The 27419-nt window shown below is 44.1% G+C and overlaps 2 protein-coding genes across 2 annotated transcripts; both read left to right on the forward strand.

Annotated features, from left to right (window-relative positions):
- Positions 1-1926: 1926 nt before the first annotated feature.
- Positions 1927-4504, forward strand: LOC134089703 (oxygen-dependent coproporphyrinogen-III oxidase, mitochondrial-like). The gene is made up of 7 exons (XM_062544146.1): positions 1927-2119; positions 2733-2879; positions 3192-3311; positions 3416-3557; positions 3688-3903; positions 4050-4154; positions 4420-4504. The coding sequence occupies exons 1-7, from the start codon at positions 1927-1929 to the stop codon at positions 4502-4504; spliced, it is 1008 nt and encodes a 335-aa protein (XP_062400130.1).
- A 16114-nt stretch (positions 4505-20618) lies between these two features.
- Positions 20619-23043, forward strand: LOC134089704 (oxygen-dependent coproporphyrinogen-III oxidase, mitochondrial-like). The gene is made up of 7 exons (XM_062544147.1): positions 20619-20811; positions 21166-21312; positions 21583-21624; positions 21733-21874; positions 21958-22173; positions 22392-22496; positions 22959-23043. Exons 1-7 carry the CDS (start codon positions 20619-20621, stop codon positions 23041-23043), a joined length of 930 nt encoding a protein of 309 aa, XP_062400131.1.
- Positions 23044-27419: the final 4376 nt, after the last annotated feature.

The raw sequence follows: 27419 nt of genomic DNA on the forward strand, positions 1-27419 counted from the left end.
AAAATTGGCTTTCTGCGCTTTTTTTTTTTGTCCACTTTGACTAATTTGACTGGCTATTGTGGTCAAATATCTATACCTTTTTTTCCAGACTAGCAGACTGACACTAATAGCACACTGCTATTCCTTTACCCCAAATATGTACGACATTTACATTATATCCAGATGTGTTAATCAACCATCTACTTTGCACCACATTTGATCTCATCTCTTTACCTGAACCAAAGGACCACAGCCTGATGAATCAGGTGAGCAATCAGCAACACACAAGTAAAAGGTTAAATTAATTCTACTTTTTCTGAATAGAAAAAAGGTATACATGAGTCTGCCCCCCCCCTCCCCTCCCCAAAAAAGAAAAAAATCAAGACCTGATATCAGTCACTGCAAAAATAATCACTTGTTACAAACTGGAAAATGGCTAAATAGTTCTGAAATATCTGACAGAGGGAGGGAGTGCAGAGGTGAGACAGAGGTTTCTCAAGAAATTTGATTTCGGATCATTATTGGTCATAATTTCTGAGAAATTACGCATTGCCTTTGCTCCCCACCCTTCCTCTCTTTGATCAGCGCTCTTTTTTTAAGTTGAACTATAGGGCAGTGCTTAACTACTGGCTACTACAATAGTTTGGCTACTATTGTTATGATACTATTTTTTATTAGTTATGGTTGTAGTTATGGTTGTGATTTGTTCAACATTCAATGGCATTCAGAAGCATTGTATTATTGTGTCATTGTATATTGCAAGGTCTTGTCATAACATTTAAGCTACATGATACCTTCAATGATATCTTTCCAGACGTTTATTTAACTCAAACGCATATAATGATTTCCACATAGCATTTGAGGAACAATGTCCCCAGACTAAACATCCTTGTGGTTACTGTCAGTTTCTGTTTATCAGAATGTGCGCAAGCAGGGCAATTTGTCTGGTCAGAGAATAACTGGAAGTAATACTGCATAATATTGCATGACTGCATTGTAAAGCAACCTGGTAAAGATACACTTCTGTCAAGAAGTCTGTGTTTGACTGTTTGAAGTAGCAGCTCTAAACCAAATCCGTATATGACTCTGCTCTACAAAAAAGTAATTGTGCAAGGATGTGAGCATCAGTTGGTTTGACCACAGTTGTCAAGCTACTGTGAGTCAGTGAGTTATGTCACACATGGATGAGGCGAATGTTCCATACAGAACATCAGAGACAAACAACTGACCCTGAGGTTCATTAATGTGATAAAAACACATGGCATTCTAATGTAGAGTACAAATATCAAAAGAGATATTTTGAGCTTAAGACAACCTCAAACAATGCATATTTAGAATATTTTTTTGTGAAACGTGCTGAAAAAAACCCAAAAAAACATACCAGGGACAATTACGGGACAATTAGAGGAAATAAAAAAAAAGAAAAGCAACACAAAGAAAGCAACTTTGGCAAGCTACACTGATCCCTATATTGTTTTGAAGTCAAATTGTGGTAAAAGGCAAAAAGCCTTTAGGCCTGGTAGGTTGGTAAAGTCATTTCACAATTATTTTGTAACATGAGAGACATTAATCCAGTAAAATCCAGATCTGTCATGAAATTATGCTGAATGGAACTGATATGAAAGCAGTCCTGGGATATCTGACCAGTGGGACATTACCATGTGCGTGCCATTATGAGAGAAACGGAAAGTGAGATTCTGAAGATGACTCATGCTTCTGCCTGCAGGACTCTCTGCACTGTTTTAGGAGGGAACTTCCTAGGGCTTAAAAATAGTAGGCTCAAATGTCTTGAATAACAAATATAGCCTTGATCATTGGTCCTGATATGCCAATCAGAAAACGCACAATAAGGCCTCAAAAAAATCAGACACGAAATGAAACTGATTGGACTAGGATAAATAGAGACACTTTAGAGCCGTCATTCATCACAGACTCAGAGGTTTGATCATGGAGGCGATGACTGAGGAAAAGATTCTCTCTTTCTTCCAGGGCTGCATCCCCACTGACTTCAGCTCCAGAACCCAGACTCAGGCCGACCGCATCCTTCGCCTGTTTGCCAAGGTCCGGGAGGAGCTGCTGCAGGAGCTGCAGAAGATCGAGGGGGCGGAGTTCAAACTGGACACCTGGAAGCGTGCGGAAGGTATTGTGGGTGGGGTCAGATGGTGCAATTTCTAAACTGATCACTTGGAGCAGGAGCAGTTATAGATTACATTACATTATTACATTGCATTTCATTTGGCTGATGCCTTTTAACCAAAGTGACTTACAACATGGTAAACACTTTACTTTCTTTACCTTTATCTTCAACAGAATTCTATTCTCGTGTCCTTTGTGCTTATTAGTGGGCTGCAAGGCAAGCCCATCTATTGTTATCCCTCGCCCGTTTTTTGAGAACGCCTCTTCTCCTAGAGCGTTTGAGCTATCGGCGTGGTTCAAACACTAAAAAATCAGGCCTGATCCGGTGTAGGTTGCGCGTTAATGTCGGATGGCTGCCGGTTGTTGTTTTTCCGGTATTCACGTTTTTAGATCCTTGTAGTTCCGCCATGCTCCACCAGAGGCGTTTCCCCATTGAAATGAATGGGGGACTGTTCAGGCGTTTACATCACTGCCCCCTGGTGAGCAAGCCCACTCTTGAAGCTCCTCCACGGAGATGCACATTTCAAGTATGTTAGCCTGGTTAGGCCTCTTGAACATAATTTAAAGTGAGAAAAGCACAGCATAATTCACTGGATAAGTGGTGTGTGTATTTCCAGGTGGTGGAGGCATAATGGTCGTAATGTCTGAGGGGGACGTGTTGTCAAAGACAAACGTGGATCTTTCCATAGTGACCGGGAAGCTCCCTATGGCTGTGGTTGAGCATCTCCACCAGGCAGCCAAGATGACTACCAGCCTGGATGATAGTAGGAGCTGCTACCTCAGTCACATTATTCATGCCCTGACTGTGATGGCAACATTTCGCCACATATCAGGGTTTCTGTGTAGCCCCCACCAATGTATTAACTTACCTCAAACATAATAGCATGCAAAATAATAAAATGCCTTCTCAATTTTACAGTTTGATCAGTATTAGCTTGACAAGCTTAATACACACTACATCAAATCTAAAATACATCAAGTTGTATAGGAATATGTTTAGCAAATTTTGGTATATTATGTTTGTGGGAAGTTTATGTGTGTGTTACACTATTTACTAACTTTGTGCATATTTCCAGCTTTCACAAAGGACCACAATTTCTTGGGTATCTCCTTGAGCTGTGTAGTTCATGCCAAGAACCCTCACGTGCCAGCTGGTGAATTCAACCTGCGTTTCATGGTAATGAAACTCAACAATGGTGGGTGTCCCCGTTAGTACTACAGAGTGAATCAGACATAAATTCTAGCTGAAGAAAGCATGGCTCCACCAATGAAATTATGTCTTGCATTTTGTGTTCCTCAGGTGCTGAGGTGGGCTGGTATGGTGGTGTGATGGACATCAATCCTTCCTATCTGGTGCCAGAGGACGCAACCCATTTCCACAAGACCCTGAAAGATATGTGTGACAAACACGATGCCAGCTACTATCCACGCTTCAAGAAGTGGTGAGGAAGGCAAACATTTTTCTCCATGAAATCTGTTATCACTAGCTGTACTATCATGATGGCCTCACCAGTGGGATGACATTTCATTGAGAGAGCACACTCAGATGTAAAAGGATTGTAATTGTGACAGGTGTGATGAGTACTTCTTCATTCCACATCGAGGAGAAACTCGGGGTCTTGGGGGGATCTTCTTCGATAATTTGACTTCTAAGGAGGAGGGAAACTTCAACTTCCTAGAATCCTGTGCAAACACCATCCTCCCAGCCTACCTTCCAATTCTAAAGGCCCGCATGTGTGATACTTTTACTGACCAGGAGATAGCATGGAGACAACTTCGAAATGGCAGGTCGGACAATGTGCAGTTCCTCTCATCAATACTTACTGCTGCTGTGCTTGTCCTCATCATCATTGTGTTTTTTATGCCTATTGGTGGATATTTAAATGTTGTTCCTCTACTGGGAGACCTCCATCTTATCTATAGTTCTTTTTCAGGTACACAGAGTTCAATCTGATGTATGATAAAGGCTTGAAGTTTGGCCTCCAGCTTCCAGGATTCCAGATGGAGACTCTTCTTGCCTCTCAGCCCCCTACAGCCTTGTGAGTACAGTGAAAAGTGACACTCACAGACATATTGTTATATACCAACTGAAACCTGTACAGTAATTTCCCAATTTTTTCAACTCTGAAGGTAATACATGGGGAAGTTAATAGGATATTAATGTGATATTGTCTCTTTTAACTTGCATAAAACTCTGTCCTGCGGCTTATAGACAATGCTAATAGGCTAAGACACAGGAAATGACTGTAGTGTTAGAATAAACACATGTCCTAAGTGGCGACTGATCTTATGTGTGGATTTCAGGTGGGGCTACAAGTTGGACCCTGAACCAGGCAGCAGAGAGGATGAGCTGGTGCAGGTGCTGCGCTGTCCTCGGGAGTGGGCCTGAAAACAATCACATTCCTGCTGCCATGGTTACGTTCACTGATAAAACGTGTTATGTTATGGTTGGGCGGAGATCCCATTTCCATTGCCATTTCAAAGGCATTTGCTTAAATATTGTTGTTGAAAATGTGGATATACTAACACTTGCTGTCAATCCAGTGCAAATATTAGGCATTGCTGGTGTACCATAAGTGGCTGCTACCATGTTAACTGGCTGGTCGGCTGACTTTGCCTCTGGAGTTCACATAACCGCCCTCTGCTGTTGCAGATGTGTTCAACCCATGGTTTAGCCCTGTCGCAGATTCGTCTGTTTAACTCCTGTTCAAATTAAAATGTTTGTGATGCTTCACTTTGTTGTTTAATAAAGGTTTACAACATGATGTGTTGGCGTTTGAAGTGTCAGATTGTCTGTCGTAGGCTACATGCATTCATTTACATTTAGTGTGTAGGAGGAACTTTGAAACAAGATATGGCAAGAGTTGGAGAAGCTCTTGGTTCAGAATATTGACACCCTCGCGACCTGTGGCCCTATGCAGCTTGAAGGAATGAGATTTTCTCAGAAATGACTTTAGTCACATTAATGGAAATGGGATCACAGTGAAGTCAAGGTGGAAAGTGGGCTAGCCCATATGTATATGAGTCATTAGTTCCTCAATTAGGCAATCTTACTCTGTCACTCACACACCACTCTGGCATTTGAGGAACAAGGTAGCTATGCTCTTCATGATGTGTTTGTCTTCCCAGAATCATCTTCGTCCTCTTTATCCACCTTGTTCAGGGAAACAAACCAAACATCAAAACCATTAATGAAAATGACAAGATATGCCATGATGAAGATGCGAAGTATGGGCACCATGAATGCTAATGCATTGGAGTAAGGCTCTCGTGCTTTAGACAAGGTCTCCCTCAAGGAAGTCGTTTTTCTATACATTTTTGCATTTTCATGCACTGGTAATTCCTTGGAATTGCTTTCTAGTATAATATTTAATCCTCCCGAAGCTCCCGATTAGCCACTCCCAGGCCTGTCTCAGACCTTTTTGTTGTAGACAGAGTTTGCACCATTGTTCAAACCCCCATGTTACTTTCACATTGACACGGGTCACCATATAAGGACAATTGGTTGGCGTTTTGTTTCTCAGGTGACAATCGTTTGTGTCGTGTTTCACTGTTTGCCAAATGTTTCTGGGAAAAGTCAACTGTTTTTTGGAATTTGTACATCTTGTCGTGCATTCGTGCAAAATCAATTGTGACAACTTCCTATGTTGTGGTGCCCAGAATATCTAGTTCCCAGTTCTCTAATGTCATAACTATCTTGCACCCAATATAGCTTTAAAACTATTGTAACGAATGATGCTCTTGTCAACTTGAGTGTTCCTCACACAGTCCATGAGCCTGACTGGAACGTCATGCTGACGTTGTGGGCGCCTGGTCGGCGTAGCGGTGGCCCCCACTGATGGAGCCTGGAGGCTACGCAGTGACCAAAGTTAGGGCCACAGCTCCATCGCCACAAAGTTCCACAGTGTCCGGGTCTCCTCCTGTGACCTCCATCCACCGGTCTGCATGTATCCGTGGCCCTAGTTGCCTGTGCTGTGTCGTGTTCTCGGGCTGTAGCGCCTAGCTGCGCCTTGTCTCCAGTCTTCCGATCGCTGTAGCCGGTAATGGAGGGCGGCGAGACGACAGATCAGTCGCGGAAGTTGAACACAATTACTGTAAAGCACAGTTGTCCTCATTTGAACACTACCACTCAAAATTGATAACACTTGTGGTTAATGATGAGAAAACCAATAAGTCAGTTCAGAGTTGAACGAGGCTGGTTGGAGTTTCATATCAACAATGGACAGAAACCAAAGATGCAGGGGACAAGTGTGTGTTACAGCAGAGGTGGGTTACAAGGAAGAGGAGTGTGCAGGTAGGAGGAAGAGAAAGACAGAGTCCCGAGAGTTGCAATGCTGTAAATGATGAAATGTAGGCAACAATCATTATTGACCATCATCTGGTTCATGGAATGCCAATGACAGAGCAGTTTCTCTAAAGCATTTTCTCTGTGGCTTCAATAATCCAAAGAGTCAGACTTCAAAACAGGAATAGCTTAAATGTTAATTATCATACAGTAGAGCAATCACTGAAAGTCCACTGTTACTACACACTTACTACCCTTTGAGTGCAACTCTCAGTGAAAGAGTCTAATGATGTGAAAACCAATATAAGTCAGTTCAGAGTTGAAAGAGGGTGGTTGGAGTTTCATATCAACAATGGACAGAAACCAGAGACGCAGGGGACAGGTGGGTTACAAGGAAGAGGAGTGTGCAGGTAGGAGGAAGAGAAAAACAAGAGTTAAGTCCCAAGAGTTGCAAAGCTGTAAATGATGAAATTCGGGCAACAATCATTGACCATGTTCTGGTTCATGGAATGCCAATGAGAGCAGGTTCTCTGTTGAAGGCTTCAACAATCCAAAGAGTCAGACTACAAAACAGGAATAGTGTAAATGTTCATTATCATAAAGCAATCACTGAAAGTCCAGTATGCTGCCCTCGTACTGCGTCTTCTCTTGCAGGCAGGACTAGACAGCTAGTTCAGTTCTCTAAAGCTTCAAATAAATCCAAGGCTTGACTTTGGTTTAGATATCTTTAGTGATTTTTGATTTTTGTTTTGTAAAACTGTAAAACAATACAGAAGAAAAGGTACATAAATTTCACGTAACATGATATAGAATAGGCTAAGCAGCTAACACACCGTTTGCTAGCAAATAGCAATCACTCGTGACCGACGAGAACTAGCAAACTAACTAAAATAAGCGGACAAAACACATTCCAATTACAAAGTTACAAAAGTAAGACACCCCACAAGTAATACTTATCTAATGTGTACTTACAGACAAATATTGTCCGGGGCTCAAACGTAAATATTCTCATGTGAGGAAATCGCCAGGAAAACGTGTTCATCTGATTAAACTCTTTTTAGACTAACATGCAAAAACAGGAAGTAGTCTACTTAACTACTAGACAATTGCTTAGTAACGCCACAAGGTGGCAGCATATACAAGGGAATACATGCATTCTTAGGGAAGGCAGAACACTCCCCGCTTGGTATAATGTTATTATGCCACTATAAATCATTAAAACTGAACTTAAACATGAGTGGCAAACTAAATTGTCTCTTTTACTCAGAAAGAAGAACTACTATTTCTGAGATAGGCCTCAAAAGCACTTTAGCAGTCCCTTCTTTTACTATTCTAACTTCCACCTTCCGGATCCTCTTGTCACCGCTCGGCAGAGTGTTGACAACCACTCCCACAGGCCAATCATTTCTGTGGGCTTGGCTGTCTTTCAGCAGGACAACGTCGCCGGTCTTGACATTTGGCCTCTCATCAGTCCACTTTCGGCGGCCTTGTAGAGTTGATAAGTAGTCCCTTCTCCATCTCTTCCAAAAGGTGTTTGCAAGGCACTGGACATGTTTCCATTGCTTCCCGTGCAGATCAGCTATTTGGAAGTTTCCGGAGGGGGCTGCAACGGCGCTCATCTTCTGGGTAAGTAGCATCGCTGGGGTGAGGACTGTAGGCGTATCGGGGTCAGAGGATACGGGTACCAGGGGCCTGGCGTTTATGATCGCCATCACCTCAGCCATGAGAGTGCTCAGGACCTCGTGTGTGAGGCGAGTGTGTCCGGTCTGAAGCAACATGGCATCCAGGATGCGTCTGGCGACGCCGATAAGCCTTTCCCATGAGCCCCCCATATGCGAGGAGTGTGGCGGGTTAAAAACCCAAGAACATTCCTTGCTTTGAAGGTAGGCTGTTATGGCTGTGTCTTCCGTGTTAATGCCCAGTTCTTTACAGGCTCCCACAAAGTTAGTCCCTCTGTCAGAGCGGAGAAGTCTGGCTGGACCACGGATTGCAAAAAATCTTCTGAGCGCGTTGATGAAGCTGTCGGTAGTCATGGATTCAATGAGCTCGAAGTGAACAGCTCTGGTTGACATGCAAGTGAATATCACAGCCCATCGCTTACTGTCTGCGCTTCCTCCTCTCGTTCTCCGTGTCATGATGGCCCATGGCCCGAAGACGTCGAGGCCTACGTTGGTGAATGGAGGCTCGGGTGTGAGTCTGTCAGCAGGTAAGTCTGCCATCTTCTGGTCCTGTAGCCGCCCACGCAGCCTTCGGCAGGTCACGCACCTGTGGATGACAGACGACACCAGACGCTTACCACCCAGGATCCAGTAGCCTGCTGCTCTGACAGCTCCCTCTGTTATGTGTCGCCCCTGATGCACCACCTGCTCATGGTAAAATCTCACCAGGAGTGTGGCGATGTGGTGGGTGCGCGGAATTAGCAGTGGGTGCTTCTCTTCATGTGACAGGTCTGGAGCGGATGTTATACGACCGCCAACCCGAAGCAGGCCATCTTCATCAATCACTGGATTGAGCTTTTTGAGAGGGCTTTGCTTAGGAAGTGTCTTACCCTCTTTTAGGCATTTCAGTTCATTTTCAAAGACCTCGCGCTGAACAGCACGAATGATCCCACACTTTGCCTGTGACAGTTCATTTGTGGTGAGTGTGTCTTTGAAACACCTCCAGCCTCTGCGTTCTGTGCTTGCTGGATTTCCCTTGAAAGACGCAGCGACGTGGATGAGTCTGGCTGTAGCATTACAGAGGTTTCTCCAGCTTGAGAATCTTTCAAACCGCTCCGAGCCCAGCTGAGCGTTCGAGACCCTGGTGGACAGAGCGTTGACCTCAGGTCGAATGTCGGAGTCTGCGTCTGGCTCCACCAGGTTGAAGACGTGGGGCTCCCATGGTTCCTCCGTGTTGCGAGTCAGGAAACTGGGGCCGGAGAGCCAACTGCTTTGCTGTAGCTGTGCTGCAGGCATGTACCTTGTCGCATGGTCCGCGGGATTCTGGTCCGTGGGGACATAGGACCACTGGTCTGGGTGAGTGGATCGTCTTATGCGGTTCACCCTGTTGGACACATACACATAAAACCTTCTCGATGCATTATGGACGTACCCAAGTACAATTTTACTGTCTGTGAAGAACCTGACATCGTCAACATGGATGTCCATCTCGTCTCGGATCAGCTCGTACATTTGAACAGCGAGCACAGCTGCACAAAGTTCGAGGCGGGGGATGGTGTGTGCAGGCCGGGGAGCCAGCTTGGACTTCCCCATGATGAATCCCATGTGTACTTTACCGTCAGCGTCGAGTACTCTCAGGTAAGCCACAGCTCCTATCGCCACTGTCGACGCATCAGAGAAAATGCAAAGTTCTCTCCTCTGTGTTGTAGACAGTGGGACGGGTGTATAGCACCTGTTTATATGCAGGTTTTCCAGAGCTTCGAGTGAGTCTCTCCATGAGTTCCACTCTGTCTCTTTCCCGGGGTCAAGAGGAGTGTCCCACCCCTGCTCTGTTGAGAGCTCCCGTACTAATGCTTTTCCCTGCATAATTATAGGAGCAACGAACCCCAGGGGATCGTATAGACTGTTCACAGTGGATAGGATACCTCTTCGTGTGTATGGCTTCTCTTCCCGGGACACCAGGAACATGAAGCTGTCTGTTTCCAGGTTCCAGGAGAGGCCCAGGCTTCGCTGGAGGGGGAGAGGATCTACACCAAGCTCCAGCTGTTTGAGGTCTTTGGCACGGTCTTCCTCAGATAGAGCTGCCATTACCTGTTCGCTGTTTGAAGCTACTTTATGTAGCCTCAGGTTGGACTCTGCCAGCATCTGTGTGGTTCTCTTGAGGAGGTCTATTGCCAGCTCAGGTGAGGCAACAGATGTCAGCCCATCATCCACGTAGAACTGACGCTCCACAAACTGTCTTGCATCAGAGCCGTATGCTGCTTCACCTTTCTCGGCAGCACGTCTCATGCAGTATATGGCGATGGCGGGTGATGGGGTGTTTCCAAACACGTGGACCTTCATCCTATACTCCACCACATTCTTGTCAAAGTCATTGTCCTCATACCAGAGGTAGCGGAGGTAGTCTCTATGATCGCTTTTGACCACAAAGCAGTAAAACATTTGCTGCACGTCTGCCGTCACAGCTACTGGCTCTTTGCGGAACCTCAGAAGTACTCCCAGCAGCGTGTTGTTCAAGTCTGGGCCGCTGAGGAGTACATCATTCAGGGATAAGCCTTCACATTCAGCACTTGAGTCAAATACTACTCTTATTTGATCCGGCTTTTTCGGGTGGTAAACACCAAACGAGGGAAGGTACCAGTGTTCTTTACCTGCCTCCAGCGGTGGTGCTTGCTCAGCTTGGTCGTTATCCATCATTTTTTGCATAAACTCTATGTAGTGGCTTTTCATCTCTGGCTTTCTCTCCAGAGTCTTTATGAGCGAGCTGAAGCGTTTGACTGCTTGATTCCTGTTGCTTGGAAGTAGTTGTCGTGGCGACCGGAACGGCAGGGGTGCTACCCAGCTGTGGTCGTCGTCCTGAAAGACCTCTCTGTCCATGATGGTCAGGAATGTTTTGTCGTCCACTGACAGGGCTGTCTTGTTGTCATCTCTGGAGCTCTCAAAAACAGAGAGACCGAGGCTGTCTGTGTTCGTTGCCCAGCCTGTGTGTTCTTCACGGGTGGGTGACAGGGGGTTGTGTCGCTGTAACATGCTGCTGTGGCCTTCTTTCACCTGCATGCTGTTTGGACAAGGATGGAGAAAGGATGTTCGGCCGTTTTGCAGCACATTAGCCTTGTACACGTTGACTTGTTGAGCTGGTTTGTGGGCTGCCTCCAGACAGACGACGCCCACGATGACCCAGCCTAGGTCCAGCCGCTGTGCATATGGAGCATTGTGTGGCCCGTTGATTTGTTGACGCACCTTATGAACTCTGAGGATGTCTCTTCCCAGGAGCATGAGGATGGGAGTGTCCGGGTCCACAGCTGGAATCTTGATCGCCACTGGCTGTAGGTGAGGGTGGTGCTTTGCGACATCAGGAGACGGGATTTCTGATCGATCATCCGGCACCATGTCACACTCGATTAGCGTGGGGAGAGGGAGTTGTAGTTTCCCATCCATAGACTCGAGCATGAAGTTATTGACTCGCCTGCCGGAGGTCTCTGTTGTCCCCGCACAGGTCTTCAATGTGTAGGGGGCTGGACTGGCTTTGATGTCAAAGAGGTTGAAGAACTCTGTCTTCGCGAGTGACTTGTTACTCTGCTCATCCAGCACTGCACACATCTTGACGGCTTTGTCTCTTCTCCCAGCAGGATAAACATTAATAAGACAGATCTTGGCACATGAGCGTGGGCTGTCTGCATTGCCGCATATCTCCGTGCACTTGGATGTGACTGTGGGTGTGTCTTCATGTGGCTCCCCGCTTTCCTCCTTCTCCGTGTGAGCTCTCTCGCTGGATGTAGGAGGGCCTGGGTGTAGAGCCGTGATATGTCGATCACTGTTGCACTCGTCACATTTGACTGATGCTTTGCAGTCTTTCGCCATATGCCGAGTTGACCCACAGCACTTAAAGCAGATGCGGTTATCTTTCAGGTAAGCTTTACGTTCTTCAATAGGTTTGGATCTAAAGCTCCTACACTTTTTGAGTGGGTGAGGCTTCCTGTGTATTGGGCACTGTTAGGAAGACGTGGCCTGGCAACAGGCTCGAACAAAGTCTAGGGAAATTAGATGTGCTGCCCAGACCAACATCCCTAACCTAAGTGTGCAATAATGTGGCATTCAGTGTGTACGAGCTAATAGTGTATGAAATGCAAGAGGACACCAGCTTACCTCCACGTCCTGGACCAGCCTGCGCACTGCCTCCTCTAGGCGACCAGCCCACGCATTACTCCTACTTCCCAGACTGTTCATGAGAGTGGGGAAAACCCCAACACAAAGACGAAACAACGAAAAATCGGCCCAAACGCAAAATACATCCAAAAGGGAAAGGGAAATCCACAACAGGGCCAGTCTGGAAAACCATGAGGTGCTGGTAGGCCCCAAGCAGGCCTGTCCTCATGCCAAACAAAGATCCCCCATTAAAGCCGCTTCATGGCTTTTGTAGCTAGCTTACAGCTACCAGGTCAAAGAAGCAAGCTGGTGCCCCCTTGTGGATGAGATGTGTTTGTGAAAGTGTGCTGTCTAACTGAGTGCAAATCACAGGCAGCACATCACATCGTAACATACCTCCCCCCTTAAACAAAAAAAAAAATATTTTCTAATTTTATACTTTTTTTCCATTAAACTCTTTTCAAGAATATTTTATGTTTTTTTTCCCTTTTCTTCTACTTTCTTCACTATATACAAAAATATACACGTTCTTTAAAACAAGAACTAAAATTCAAGAATACTTTCTCTAACCACACCCTAAATGCAGAAACATTGAGAAGAGACCACTCTCCAGCATCAAAACCTAACAGCCAACCTTCTCACTGACCTCAGGTGATAGCTGGAGCCCAAGTGCTAGTTTCCTGCCGTGCACATCCACTACCACAATGACATATGCCTACCACCAGAGGTTGCAGAACAAAACTCCAGCAAAACCTCCAGCAAGGACACACAAGCACTGCAGCCAGCAGGACATCTCTGATGCCATACCAAAGCCTGGTCTGTGAAGACCATTCAAGAACAGTGTGCATGTGAACATGCAAGATTTCATAGCTTCCACATAGTGAGGTTATTAATGCTTTCAGAACAGCCATTCTTCCTGAAGACTCCACCATGGTATACAGCTGTAACTTCCTGGAACCAGAGCAACCATTCTCTCTAAAAGATCGGTCAATAATGATGCCGCCAAAACTCTTCTGTGACCATTCTTGAATCACCTCATTCACAAAGGCCCTACCTTCTTTCTCTAGCAGTCGGCACCTCTGTTTGTCAAACCACTCCAAGCTTCTATCATCATTAGCATGTCCAACTGCCTGGTCTTCTGGATGCTGGGTGTCATCCCCACGTTCAGGGACCAACCCCTCCAAAAGCCCCTCATAACTCAATGCCGCTTCCAATCTGAAGAACCCCGAATCTAGCTTCACCGGGTCAAGCACTTGATCTTCCACCTCCTTCTCAAACTCTCTACTGGTTAGCTCAGAGCTCATGTCCGACTGAACCACAGCGCTGCCTGCCACGCTAACACTGGGATCATTGACCCGATCATGCAAGACTGGGTCACTTACATATTGAGATGGAAAAATAATCTCTGAGCACAGCCCCATCTGATTCTCCTCAAAGGAGACCAAGTCTTCACTTGAAAGAGCCAATCTAGACTCAACCTCTCTTTCAATGCAGTTACCATCTGAGCTCTGTTCCATGCTCAGTTCAACAAACCCGCAAGACACATCCTCCATCATCTCTACCGAAGAAGAGTCCTCTGACTGTTCTCCTGGTATCTTCTCAGCTTCCACAGAAGTCTCAGCCGGCATTTCAACACTGGGCTCTTCCCCATTATCTTGATCCTCCCGCAAAGGAGCTACAGCATGTTCTGGTATCTCTAACAGCAGCTCTGATGGAGCATTTGCTTTCTGTGCATCAACTACTGAGGAACCCTCTGCTAGTAAAGTGCTTGAACGCAACAGTTCTCGTTCCCGCTGTGTCTCCGCTAGTTCCTGCTTCAACTGGGCCAGCCTTAACCCTAGCTTCTGTTGCTCACAAAACTTATCTGGCTCTCCAGAAGCACACATCACAGCATCCACAATATCAGGTTTTTTGGTTGCTTCAGATGCATCTATCTCGTACCAGTAGGCCACTTCAAGCATCTGCATTTTAGAAAGCCTGAAAAGCCGGAGTCGTGTAATACCCCCAGCCACAAAATCTTCAACGCAAAAATCCCCCATTTTACCAGTACTACTTTCAAATCTGGTTTCTAAACCTTAGAGGCCAAAGGCTGCAACATGCAGCACAAAACGACAAATACAAATGGGAGAATTAGCACAAAGCAATTAATTATTGTTGCCACAGTTCCATTAAACCACTGCAATTCAAAGCCCCTCACAAAAGGCAAGCAATATTGTCCAAAAGACCAAAGATGACCCAATGCCCTGGCATTCCTACCAGATAATGGCCTCCACAATACTGCTACATGCAGCACAAATGCCTACACAAACTAAGGCGGTAACTAAACAAACAGGCCGCTTATCACAAATGATCTGACACAAATTACACATTAGACCAAGACCACTGAAGAACACACTCCAAACAAATCCGTCCCGGACGAGCCTCCCAATTGTTAGGAAGACGTGGCCTGGCAACAGGCTCGAACAAAGTCTAGGGAAATTAGATGTGCTGCCCAGACCAACATCCCTAACCTAAGTGTGCAATAATGTGGCATTCAGTGTGTACGAGCTAATAGTGTATGAAATGCAAGAGGACACCAGCTTACCTCCACGTCCTGGACCAGCCTGCGCACTGCCTCCTCTAGGCGACCAGCCCACGCATTACTCCTACTTCCCAGACTGTTCATGAGAGTGGGGAAAACCCCAACACAAAGACGAAACAACGAAAAATCAGCCCAAACGCAAAATACATCCAAAAGGGAAAGGGAAATCCACAACAGGGCCAGTCTGGAAAACCATGAGGTGCTGGTAGGCCCCAAGCAGGCCTGTCCTCATGCCAAACAAAGATCCCCCATTAAAGCCGCTTCATGGCTTTTGTAGCTAGCTTACAGCTACCAGGTCAAAGAAGCAAGCTGGTGCCCCCTTGTGGATGAGATGTGTTTGTGAAAGTGTGCTGTCTAACTGAGTGCAAATCACAGGCAGCACATCACATCGTAACAGGCACTCACGGTCTGGTTCACTCGTTTTCTTCTCCACAGAGCTGGTGTCACCATCAGTGTTCTTGGGTGTGACTTCGGTCTTGTGCACACTTACTGGGACTTTGTGGCTGTGCTTCACGGCTTTCTCTGCTTTGTGTGGCACATTGCTGTTTGAAGTGGCGATGGCGAAGCTTGGGTCATTCCTCACTTTGGCCTGTCGCCGGACGAATTGGGAGAAGAGAGAGAATGGAGGGAAAGCTACTCCGTGCTCTTCTTTGAACTTGGACCCCATGCTTATCCACCTCTCTTGTAGGCTGTAGGGTAGCTTTTCTGCGATCGGATTCACTCCGCGGGCTGTATCAAGACAGGAAAGGCCCGATAGGTATCCTTCTTCTTTGGCACATTCCAGTTCAAGGAGGATATCACCGAGTTCCCTGAGTTTAGCATTGTCTTTGTTGGTCAGCTTGGGAAACTCCTCTATCTTTTTAAAGAGCGCTTGTTCTACGGCCTCTGGTGTCCCATAGCATTCTTCCACACGTTGCCACACCATGCGGAGGCCTGCAGCAGGATTAAGCACGTGTACTGAACGGATTCTACGTGCTTGTTCTGCTGAGTCTGCACCTAGCCACTTTACCAGGAGGTCCAGTTCTTCCCTGGGTGTCAGATTCAAGTCCTTGGTGGCACTCAAAAAGGATGCTTTCCATGCCCAGAAGTGTTCGGGACGGTCATCGAACTGTAGGAGGCCGGAGCTCACCAGTTCTCGGCGTATGAGATACCTGGCCAGGTCTTGAGCTGGCTGTGGCTCAGTGGAGTGTCCCTTGTTCAGACTGGGAGATGGGAGAGGTAGCTGTGGGCAAGGCTTGAATGGAGATGGCTCACATAGCTGTTCTTTCTTTATGTTGTTGACTCTCAGCTTTGGGTTCATGTGAGCAGCTGTTCCAGTGTGTTGATGGGGTTGCCTATAGACATCCAGCGGCACATGTGGTGGTGGCGGTGGTCTGTGAGCTTCCAGCGGCACATGTTTTGGTGATGGTGGTCTGTAGGCATCCAGCGGCGCGTGGGTTGGTTGTCCGTAGGCATCCAGCGGCGCATGTGTTGGTTGTCCGTAGGCATCCAGCGGTGCGTGTGTTGGCTGTCTGTAGGCATCCAGCGGCGCGTGTGTTGGCTGTCTGTAGGCATCCAGCGGCACGTGTGTTGGCTGTCTGTAGGCATCCAGCGGCGCGTGTGTTGGCTGTCTGTAGGCATCCAGCTGCATGCGCGTTGGTGACGGTGGTTTGTAGGCATCCGGCTGCACGTGTGTTGGCGGCGGTGGTTCTCTGCCGAACATCTCTGAGTGCTGCTGGATGTAGTTGCCTGTACGTTCATAGGCACTGAAAGGCTTGCTTGGGACGTATGGCTCGTAGCGCTTCTCCCCGCTTTCAATCTCCTCGTTCTCGTATGCGGCAGCGGCCACCCTCTGGCTCATGAGAACGTGGAGACTGGCTTCAAGGTCAGCTTTCTGCCTCATCACGCTTGCTTCTCTTTCAGCGAAAGTCACCTGTGCTTGTGCTGCCATTGACTGGGCACGTGCTCTGGCAGCCGCTGATGATGTTGATGATACACCGGACCTTTTGGATATCTGTGACCGGGAGTCTGGTGTTCTAAAAGGCTCTTGTGTCTCGGTTGCCTCATGATGGGCTTCGGGAAGTTCTAGGAGTGCCGCGCCCTGCGCCTGTTCAGCGGCATCCACCTCCAATCTATCCACGTGTAGCGACATCCTCGTGGGCTAACTTCTAAAGTTTGAACTTGCTGCGCTGTTGTCTTTTTACTATGCTGCCCTCGTACTGCGTCTTCTCTTGCAGGCAGGACTAGACAGCTAGTTAACAGTTCTCTAAAGCTTCAAATAAATCCAAGGCTTGACTTTGGTTTAGATATATTTAGTGATTTTTGATTTTTGTTTTGTAAAACTGTAAAACAATACAGAAGAAAAGGTACATAAATTTCACGTAACATGAAATAGAATAGGCTAAGCAGCTAACACACCGTTTGTTAGCAAATAGCAATCACTCGTGACCGACGAGAACTAGCAAACTAACTAAAATAAGCGGACAAAACACATTCCAATTACAAAGTTACAAAAGTAAGACACCCCACAAGTAATACTTATCTAATGTGTACTTACAGACAAATATTGTCCGGGGCTCAAACGTAAATATTCTCATGTGAGGAAATCGCCAGGAAAACGTGTTCATCTGATTAAACTCTTTTTAGACTAACATGCAAAAACAGGAAGTAGTCTACTTAACTACTAGACAATTGCTTAGTAACGCCACAAGGTGGCAGCATATACAAGGGAATACATGCATTCTTAGGGAAGGCAGAACATCCAGTGTTACTGCATACTTACTGTACTACCCTTTGAGCACATGTTACTGTAGCTTATTACTTTTAATGTCCTTTCTTTTAAAAAATATATTTGATGTAGATAAAGGACTGCAAAGGCCCCAACAAAGACCCCTGTGGAACTCCATTTCCTAACCTCAGATCATCCTTTGTATCACTAAAAGCTAATATTGGATCCACTTTACGCCCCATCATCAATTTTCCCCTCTTTGAAGGTGGTTGCTGAATGAACATTAGCCTCACATTCAATATCTTCAAATAATGAGCAAACAGTTCTAAATTCAGTTGGCACTGTTATTTTACTTTTGTTTGTTCGATAAACCATGTTACCAGGCAACTCAGCAAGCATGCACAGCTAGGCTATATTTAAAACCATTTCTGAGAAACATCATTGGGAATTCTGAATGGTTTTGCAAGTGTCGTCAGTTGTCAGGCGATGCCAGCTTTTTATTTTTCACCAAGTTGTCTGGCCACTCTAGATACGACGTCACAGTCACACTGATATAGATATTCCGGAACAGCTGAGAAAAAGGATGTTTTTAATGATGGAAACTGTCCCTAACACATAAATATGCAAAAAAGAGAGTGCTGAGAGCGCTACTAGGAGTAGTACAAAATTTTACTACTCACAACTTTTCTTACATAAATATGCACTTGGCTTTCTGACACAGGGCACCGTCTACAACACGAATTCTGAATGAGAATTGAAAAAGTGTTCATTTTAAATTGAATGCCAGCTCCACGTCTCAAAAAAGCTGGGGCAGGGCCATTTTTATTACTGTGTTTCTTAACTTGTTATACTGCTCTGTTCAAATCCCAGCATCCATTATGGTGGGGAGGTGCATTAGTGCCGATGGCAATTGTCATATCAAGCAAGAAAGACACAATCAATTCTGAATGATTTGAGCAACCTTTATTTATACATTGAATAGTTGAATAGTCCCTCTCCTCTTTAGCCCAGAGGCGTCCAAAAAGAATTACAAAAAACGTTTTTTTTTTCTTTTTTTCCCTTTTTCTCTGTTTCCTCTTCGCTTCTCTCTCATGTATGTGTTTAGAGAGGAGTTTAGAGTAAAAATATACATTTATTTTCCCTTTGTAACCATCTGTTCAGTTGTTAAGTGCTGACCCTCTTGACTTCATAAAATAAAAAATAATTATAAAAAAAACTTTGAAGCAGTCAATTTTAAATGAGCTCAGGCTCAGATAATATGATTGCATTTTCTGTTTCATTTTAAATAACATCTCTTCTTTACATGGTAGAGTAGACTTTGTGAATGGAGCATTAAACTGTCCTCATATACAATGGTTATCAGAAGTTTTCCTGAGTCCATATGGCGGCAGTGGCTCAGGAGGTACATGTAGAGGAGTCATCCAGTAACTGAAAGGTTGCTGGTTCGAGCCCAACTCCTCCTGACCTTGACCTCGAGATAATACACATATGTAAAAAAAAAAAGATTTTTTTTCCTTCAGATATTATCTCGTCATTTCGAGACAATATCTCGTAATTACGAGATACTGTCTCGTTACTTCGAGATAATATCTCGTAATTACGAGATACTATCTCGTTATTTCGAGATAACACACTTAGGTAAAAATATATATATACATATATATTTTTTTTCTTTCAGATATTATCTCGTTATTTCGAGATATTATCTCGTTATTTCGAGATATTATCTCGTTATTTCGAGATGTTACTTTTATCTTGAAATAACGAGATATTATCTCGAAATAACGAGATAATATCTTGAAATAACGAGATATTATCTCGAAATAACAAGATAGCAGCTCAATTTTTTTTTCTTCACTTGCGGTTCAGGGCTTCAATAATGATCTTTTGCCATTCATAATTGGAAACTTTATTCTTACCTTGGAATCTAAATCACACCATACTTTTCTAAGCGTTCCAACTTTTTCGGAATTCAGGTTGTTCAAACATGAGGATGGGTATTACCCTCAAAACAGAGTTCAAGACATTCTTTAAATAGATTCTCGATGATCAGCCATCATCTTCAGAATGTGTGAATATAATAATGTGAAGAGAACACTGGGGCCAGTTATGGGGGAACATGCCTGTAGCTTTCTTCAGCTTCAGCACGTCATGCCAAAGTCCAAACTGCAGGTCAAAACATGCAGGGTTCCCATGGGCCATGGAATTTCCAGGGAATTGTTTTGCAGTTTAAAACTTACTTGCCAAACTACATCAATACAAGTGTTTGATGAGTGTTCTCTTCAAAATTGGTGTATCTGGTCTGGTTATTAGCTTTACTGGTTGCTTGAGTAGCCCAACTTAGTTTATTCAATGCCCATTTATTCATCCCTTGCTCAAAAAATTCAAACGATTCTTGAATGCTATCGGCTGCTCTGAAATCATTGGTCAGTATATTGTACCATTCATTATTCAGTAAGTCATGGAGAGTATTTATTTATTTTTTTTTATTTTTTTTCAAAGAAGGAAAGAAGCTTTTGAAAGTCAGGGAAAAGTCATGGAATTTTACATTTGATTTAGAGTGGAAACCCTGAATTGGAACCCTGAATTGAATGTATGAGCTGCATGAGGCAATTACATGAGAAATAGAATCCTAACACCAGCCCAAGGTTTTTTGTTTGTTTGTTTGTTTTTTTGTAATGTAATAAACTGATTAAGATGGGCTTAAGTCAAAGTTATTTCACAGTTATTATGTAACATAAGAAGTGTTCACATTTTCAAAAAAATGTTTGCTTAATGGAATTGAGAAAAGCAATCCTAGAACCCTGTATCCAACAAATGGGACATGCTGTAAATAAACAAATGTATGCACTTAAAAGAAGCTGATGATTAATGAAGGTTTCTGTTTTTCATGAATCTGCACAGTATAGGGGAAATTCCTGGAGTGTTGAAAATGACTCAACTTTGGGGAATGTACATTGCAGCACCAGGCTAGACCAATCAGAAAGCAGCAAAGAAGCCAGCTCATTTTAAAGAAGAAAGAGAAACTGATTGGACTATAGGATAAATAGAGATCAGCAGGAGGGGAGACACTTTAGAGCCGTCATTCATCACAGACTCATCCAACACAGACTCAGAGGTTTGATCATGGAGGCGATGACTGAGGAAAAGATTCTCTCTTTCTTCCAGGGCTGCATCCCCAATGACTTCAGCTCCAGAACCCAGACTCAGGCCGACCGCATCCTTCGCCTGTTTGCCAAGGTCCGGGAGGAGCTGCTGCAGGAGCTGCAGAAGATCGAGGGGGCGGAGTTCAAACTGGACACCTGGAAGCGTGCGGAAGGTATTGTGGGGTCAGATGGTATAATTTTTAAACTGATCACTTAGAGCAGGAGCAGAGTTATAGATATTCTATATGTATACACTTCTGCACTTTCTGCATTTTTATCACAATTACAGTCACCTCAACTATGGAAAATCTGTTTTGTGCTTCTTATTTGTCTCATATACTGTACATTCAGCTTTTAGAAAGGAAATACATTTTTAATGTGAATTTTATGTGAATTAGGCATTGTAGTGTACAGCCATACAAATACAAAATATAATCGGTTCTAAAGATATTTCTCACTTGTATATTTTGGACTTAAGCGGTCCTGACAGAACTAATTTTATGGTGACGTGGTGTGTCTATGTCCAGGTGGTGGAGGTGTAATGTCCGCAATCTCCGAGGGAGAAGTGTTGTCAAAAGCAAACGTGGATATTTCCATAGTAACCGGGAAGGTCCCTAAAGCTGCCGTCAAACATCTGCATCAAGCCGCCAAGATTACCACCAGCCTGGATGAAAGTAAGAGTTGCTACCTCAGTCACATTGTTCACGCTCTGTTATGATAAGATTTAACAGCATTTTATGGCTGTGGTGTAAGTCTTCAAAGAAGACGATACACACAATTGTATTTACACAAACACTTGTTTGCATTAAATTATTTTGACATGTTCAAGCCAAGGCGTCTGATTTTATGATTTTCTACAACTACAGCTTTCACAGAAAACCACAGTTTCCTGGGCATCTCTGTTGTCTGTATTGTTCACGGCAAGAACCCCCATGTGCCTGCAGGTCACTTCAACCTGCGTGTGGTAGTGATGAAACTCAATGATGGTGGGTATTATTATTATTGCGTGCAGGAGTGAAACATACTTGTCATCCTGAAATTCAAGATGAAGGAAACGTGGGATCCACCAACGAGATCCATTTTGTGTTCCTCAGGTGCTGAGGTGGGCTGGTATGGCGGTGTGATGGACATCAATCCTTCCTATCTGGTGCCAGAGGACGCAACCCATTTCCACAAGACTCTGAAAGATATGTGTGACAAACACGATGCCAGCTACTACCCACGCTTCAAGAAGTGGTGAGGAAGGCGCAAACATTTTTTCAAAAAACGTGCCAATTCTAGCAGCTGCAGTTGCTGTAATAGGACTGTAATTGTGACAGGTGTGACGAGTACTTCGTCATCCCACATCGAGGAGAACATCGCGGACTCGGCGGAATCTTCTTTGATAATCTGATGTCTCAGGAAGAGGGAAACTTCAGCTTCCTGGAATCCTGTACGAAGACCATCATCCCAGCCTACCTTCCCATTCTAAAGGCCCACATGTGTGATACCTACAGTGACCAGGAGATGGCATGGAAGCAACTTCGAAACGGCAGGTCGGAAAATGCGCAGTTCTCCTCATTACAGTAATAGGCCTAACTATTGCTGCTGTTTTTGTGTTAATTTCAAAGAACTACGTTGATATGTTGTTTTAGGTTAATCTAATTGTATGAATGTTTATGAATAGATGATTTTATATTTGTGTATTGAGTGTAATTCAGTTTTGTTTCAGTCTCTCTGCAGAAAAGCATCTTACCTGAAGTTCTCTTTTCAGGTACACCGAGTTCAATCTGATGCATGACAAAGGCATGAAGTTTGGTCTCCAGCTCTCAGGATTCCGGAAGGAGACCCTCTTTGCCTCATTGCCTCTTACAGCCATGTGAGTATCCTTCAGGAAGAAAAGTGGCACACAGACATATTGTTTACATATGAAGACCGAAACCTCTAGAGCAGTGGTTCTCAAACTTTTTCTGTCATTCTTTGGAATTTTCAAGTCAAATAACCCAACATCAACTCGGCAAAATGGTAACGTTAAAATATTGTTGTCAGATCTTACTTCCACATTAAATGTCCTATCCCGGTCCACTGGATCTGATGATGTCAGTCTGTTAATGACTATGTTTACGTGTGGCTATTTTTTGTTGAAGCTATGACTTTCCCCTGTCAAAAAAGAAAGGTATTATTAAACAAAGGTGCACAAGAAAAATCCTCTTGTTCATCCCCATCTGACATGTCTCTTTTCCCCATTAGTGGAGCCCGCCCCTAGCTTTGAGAACCACTGCTCTAGTGTTAGAATAAGCACGTGTCCCAAGTGGCGACTGACCTTATGTGTGGATTTCAGGTGGGGCTACAAGTTGGACCCTGAGCCAGGTAGCAGAGAGGATGAGCTGGTGCAGGTGCTGCGCTGTCCTCGGGAGTGGGCCTGAAAACAATCACACTCCTGCTGCCATGGTTACCTTCACAATGCCAACCACGCAGCTGTGGTGAAATACCACAGCTTTATGGTTATGGATTTGATGTACTGGTTACTGGTTGAGGTTAGGCTACTGTATTTAGCAGACACTTTATTTTACTTGGTGAACAGTTTTCACATTCAATGATACAATGTTTTATGTTATCCACTGAAAAACAAATCGCTGGATCGCTCGGTGACACATGAAATTTTACGAAATTGATTCACGCTGTGATAACCCAATTTGATCAAGTAGTTTCAGTGAAATCAATCAAGTGATGTTCATAGGAAGTATTTATGTAATTTCAACATCATTGTGTTCATCAGGTGGCATGGAAAGTAGGCGTTCAGATGTACTTAGTTGGCCTATTGCAATATCAACGTTAAAGGGCAACTTTGAGGGCCACACGGTATGAAGAAGCATTCACTGAAGTTGAAAACATATGCTATAAAACCACTGATACTTTGTGCATGTTTAGTAGCTAACTCGTTCAAACAAGCCCTCTTTTCCTTTCCCCCTTTACCTTACTTGATTCAGTTAGAAAAAAGTGGATTATTCAATTGGAATTATTATTTGAACACAATAAGGATGTGTTTCATGCCATTGTAACTGAATATGGTGTGAATATATGAGTTCTTATTGACAATAAACTGGATTGGACACTGAGGCTGTATACAAGAAAGGGCAACGCAGACTCTATTTCCTGAGAAAGCTCAGGTCTGGGTCTGGGTAGAGAGAAAGGAATAACATTTTAAATAATTTTCTGTATGTATGTATGTTTGTATGTATATGTTGAATGTTGTGTTTGTATTGCTGCTGAAACACTGTAATTTCCCCTTTGGGATGAATAAAGTATATCTATCTATCTATCTATCTATCTATGGGTGTGAGATTCCATTTCATGACCATTTCAAAGTAGCCTGGAAAAATCGTATGGATTAAAGGAGCATTTCACCCATTTACATAAAGCTTTTTATTGTTAGAAACCCAGTCATATTTTTGAATGGCCGTGCATCGTTCCCTCATTTTCCCCTGAGATGGGAGAAAAAAGCCGAAAATGTATTTTTGGGTCATGTGGATAAAATCCAACAACTCCCAGAATTCCCTGCCATTCACTGCCTTACCAGCACCCACCAGGAAGTAGACAAGTAGCCTACACACAAGGATTCATGAATGTAACATTTTGGCATTAATAACGATTCTAAAATTAAAACGATCATTATTTTATGTTGCACTCAATCTTGTGGCCATACTGTATATCATGTTGCTGGTCTTCAAAACGAATTAGCGAAAAAATCGCGAAAACAAAACAAAATGTTAATTTTACACATTTCCAGCCCCAGCCGTGGCGCAACTGGCTGGGGCACCTGCACCGCACGCCGGCGACCCGGGTTCGATTCCCGCCCCGAGGTCCTTTCCAGATCCCATCCCGACTCTCTCACCCATTCGCTTCCTGTCTCTCTCTACTGTCCTGTCAACATTAAAGGCACAAAAAAGCCCAAAAAAATATACTTTAAATTTTTTTTTACACATTTCCATGTCAAATGTCCCGCAAATTGACAGCATATGCTAGAATACCCGACCTTTAACAAGTATTAGTATCGCTAATACTATTTGTGCAATAACTTGTGAATAACATTAGGATAAATGACCTTGTGAGAGCTAGTCCATTCTAGTTTGAGACAGCCCAGGCAAAGGCTAATCGACAGCCAATGATCCTAATTGACGTCCAGGCTTGCAGCAGGCCTTGATGGAGGCCTTGATGTTCTGTGCTGTATTACAGCTCGTACAGGTCATCTTGTGCATCAAATTCACATACCAGATCTTCAGAATTCCCATTTGCCATATCAGTTTCAATATCAGCATTCAATGAATTAGTATTTAATATTAAATCGTAGTTAGGCTACTTATCAGCTTTCTCCACAGACCGGGAGCCTATAGCTTCCAAAAAAGACAAAAGATGGCGGCTATGTATTTTAGTTTCTGCAAGTGAAGTCCCACCGCTAGCACCCCCTCTTGGAAAAATGAGGAAAGTGTTTGTAGTTTCATCTACTCGACAAAGATATAGGACTTCCTGCTTTCAATGATGTAAAATGACGATTTTTACATCATTGAAAGCAGGAAGTCCAACATTGAAAACCGTATTTCTCCCGTCTCAAGACAAACTGAGGGAATGTTGCATGGCCATTCAAAAACATGACTGGTTTTCTAAAGATACAAAGCTTATGCTAATCGGTGAAAGGGTCTGGCCACGAATAATGTAGGCCTAATGGCCCAACTCGAGGGGCGGTTCCAAGCATGCATTTGAAAATCTCACTGCACACAATTGGATAACACTACGACCAATGATTTGATCTGATTTCGAAAGTTGTAGCGCTGTTGTCAACAGTTTAGCTCGCCCCTGGCCCATCTATATCCGATATTTGCGATTCGATTAGCCCAGGTATCTTGCGGACACAATTCAAATTATGCTATCGCGAGAACTCTGGATTTCCAGGGTAATTTGCTTATAAACATTGTTTTTGAAAATGTGGATATACTCACCATTTGCTGCCAGACCAATTTTTGGCACTTCTGTAGGACTATCTGTTAAAAAAAATTGTAGGAAATGTCCATTTCAACATGCCTCGTTAAAAATATATCTGGATACAGTAGCCTATATCAGATTCTGAAGAGCAAATGTTAGCAAAGAGTATAGAAGTACCATTGTTACAGTTGATAGCAGAACATTGTTTTCTTTGTTTATAATTTACAGACGTACTTTTTTACTATGTTATGCTACCGCTAACTGTTCATAGTGTGTAGCGATTCAGTCCAAAATGGCGGACGCGCGACAACAGCGCCATCTGGCGATTGTTGCCAAAACGTCAATGGAGTTCCGCCTCTTTAATAGGCATTGTTGGGGTAGCCTATAAGTGGCTACCCAGGGGGTCAGGATTTGGAGGGTTAGCTTCAGCCAGTTAGCATGTCATTTGGCCGCCGACATCTTTGAAAAAATGGCGTTCCATGGTTGTACCATATCCGGCACCAGCGCATGCACGAGACAGCTCATGCACGAGCTGTCTCAGCTCATGCACGAGTTTGGTGTTGAGCACGAGCGTCCTCGCGCGTCCATGTTGATAACGCATTCTAGAAGACATAAATAAAATGACTGACTAGGATTAAGTTACCGATACTTGATGCCTGTGGGTTATCTTTATACCAGGCTTTGTGAATAAAAGAAAAAAGCAAATGTCGTTCTAATAGGTTACTATTATTTGCATTAGACTATGTATGAGTTGGCAAGGTATGATAAGACATTCTAGGAAATGCGAAGAAATTCTCTAACTAAACCCAATTATTAACCTACTCGCTGTCGTGTAGGCTAGGCTATGAAAACTATTTTAAAACGCTCAGCTGCAGACCTGTAGCCTAGTTCATAACAACGCAGCGTTGGGGGTCACAGCCTACAGTAGATAACGGCAAAAGTTTCCGACAGTGACAGCAGACTTAAAATGCATGCTGCTCGAAACATAACACATGGATGCGCGCTTCTACCGGTAAGCCTATAATATGCGTTGGCTTCATTTCATCTGTCTGTAGGTTTAAGCTGCAAATTCACACTGGGTGCAGCACAAATAGCATATCTGGTATCCACACGTTTCTTACATCCCATGTCTAGTTATGAGTCATTTTCGTCGGGTACACAGCCTATTGCGCACATAACATCCTAGGCTACAGTCAGTTCAAAGCATTTACTGTGGGGATCATATTTATGTGTATGCTAAGTGAATTCTTGCTCAATATTGACTCGCCATGTTTATTATATCATGACATATGGATATCACATTATAGGATTTCGAGACAAGGGGCAAACTTCTCCACCACCATCCCAACTCAAATAATTAAATACATTTGCGCCTGTAACGATAGGAGCGCGTTCACGAACACCTTCTCTCACTCTCCAATCTTCATCAACGATGTACCTATGTTGTCTCGTTGTAACGTGAAACCTAATTGGCTCATTCTAGCTGGTGACGGAAATGGACACCCATGGAACGCCATTTTCTCAAAGATGGCTGCGGCCAATTTCAAACTTTTTTGGCTGAAGTAGCTAGCCTAGCATCGGCCATTGAAATGAATGGGGGCGGGACTTAGTCCCTCTCTCCAGTTCTTATAATACCTCCATGGTGGCTACCATGCGGCTTGACGGCTGACTTTGCCTCTGGAGTTCACCGTTACCGCCCCCTTCTATTTCAAATATAAATGTTTGTGATGCTTCACTTCGTTGTTTAATAAAAGTTTATGACACAATGTGTTTGCGTTTTTAAGTGACAGATTGTCTGTGGTAGGCTATGCATTAGCCTACA

This window comes from Sardina pilchardus, chromosome 8 (genome assembly GCF_963854185.1).
Source record: "Sardina pilchardus chromosome 8, fSarPil1.1, whole genome shotgun sequence".
In the NCBI taxonomy this organism is placed as follows: Eukaryota; Metazoa; Chordata; class Actinopteri; order Clupeiformes; family Clupeidae; genus Sardina; species Sardina pilchardus.

Excerpts from the sequence above, each read along its gene's own strand:
- LOC134089703 (XM_062544146.1), top strand. The coding sequence starts at position 1,927 with ATGGAGGCGATGACTGAGGAAAAGATTCTCTCTTTCTTCCAGGGCTGC. Across the intron at positions 2,120-2,732 it reads CACCTGGAAGCGTGCGGAAG|GTGGTGGAGGCATAATGGTC; the intron begins GTATTGTGGGTG and ends GTGTATTTCCAG. Across the intron at positions 3,312-3,415 it reads GGTAATGAAACTCAACAATG|GTGCTGAGGTGGGCTGGTAT; the intron begins GTGGGTGTCCCC and ends TGTGTTCCTCAG.
- LOC134089704 (XM_062544147.1), top strand. The coding sequence starts at position 20,619 with ATGGAGGCGATGACTGAGGAAAAGATTCTCTCTTTCTTCCAGGGCTGC. Across the intron at positions 22,174-22,391 it reads AAGCAACTTCGAAACGGCAG|GTACACCGAGTTCAATCTGA; the intron begins GTCGGAAAATGC and ends TTCTCTTTTCAG. Across the intron at positions 22,497-22,958 it reads TCATTGCCTCTTACAGCCAT|GTGGGGCTACAAGTTGGACC; the intron begins GTGAGTATCCTT and ends TGTGGATTTCAG.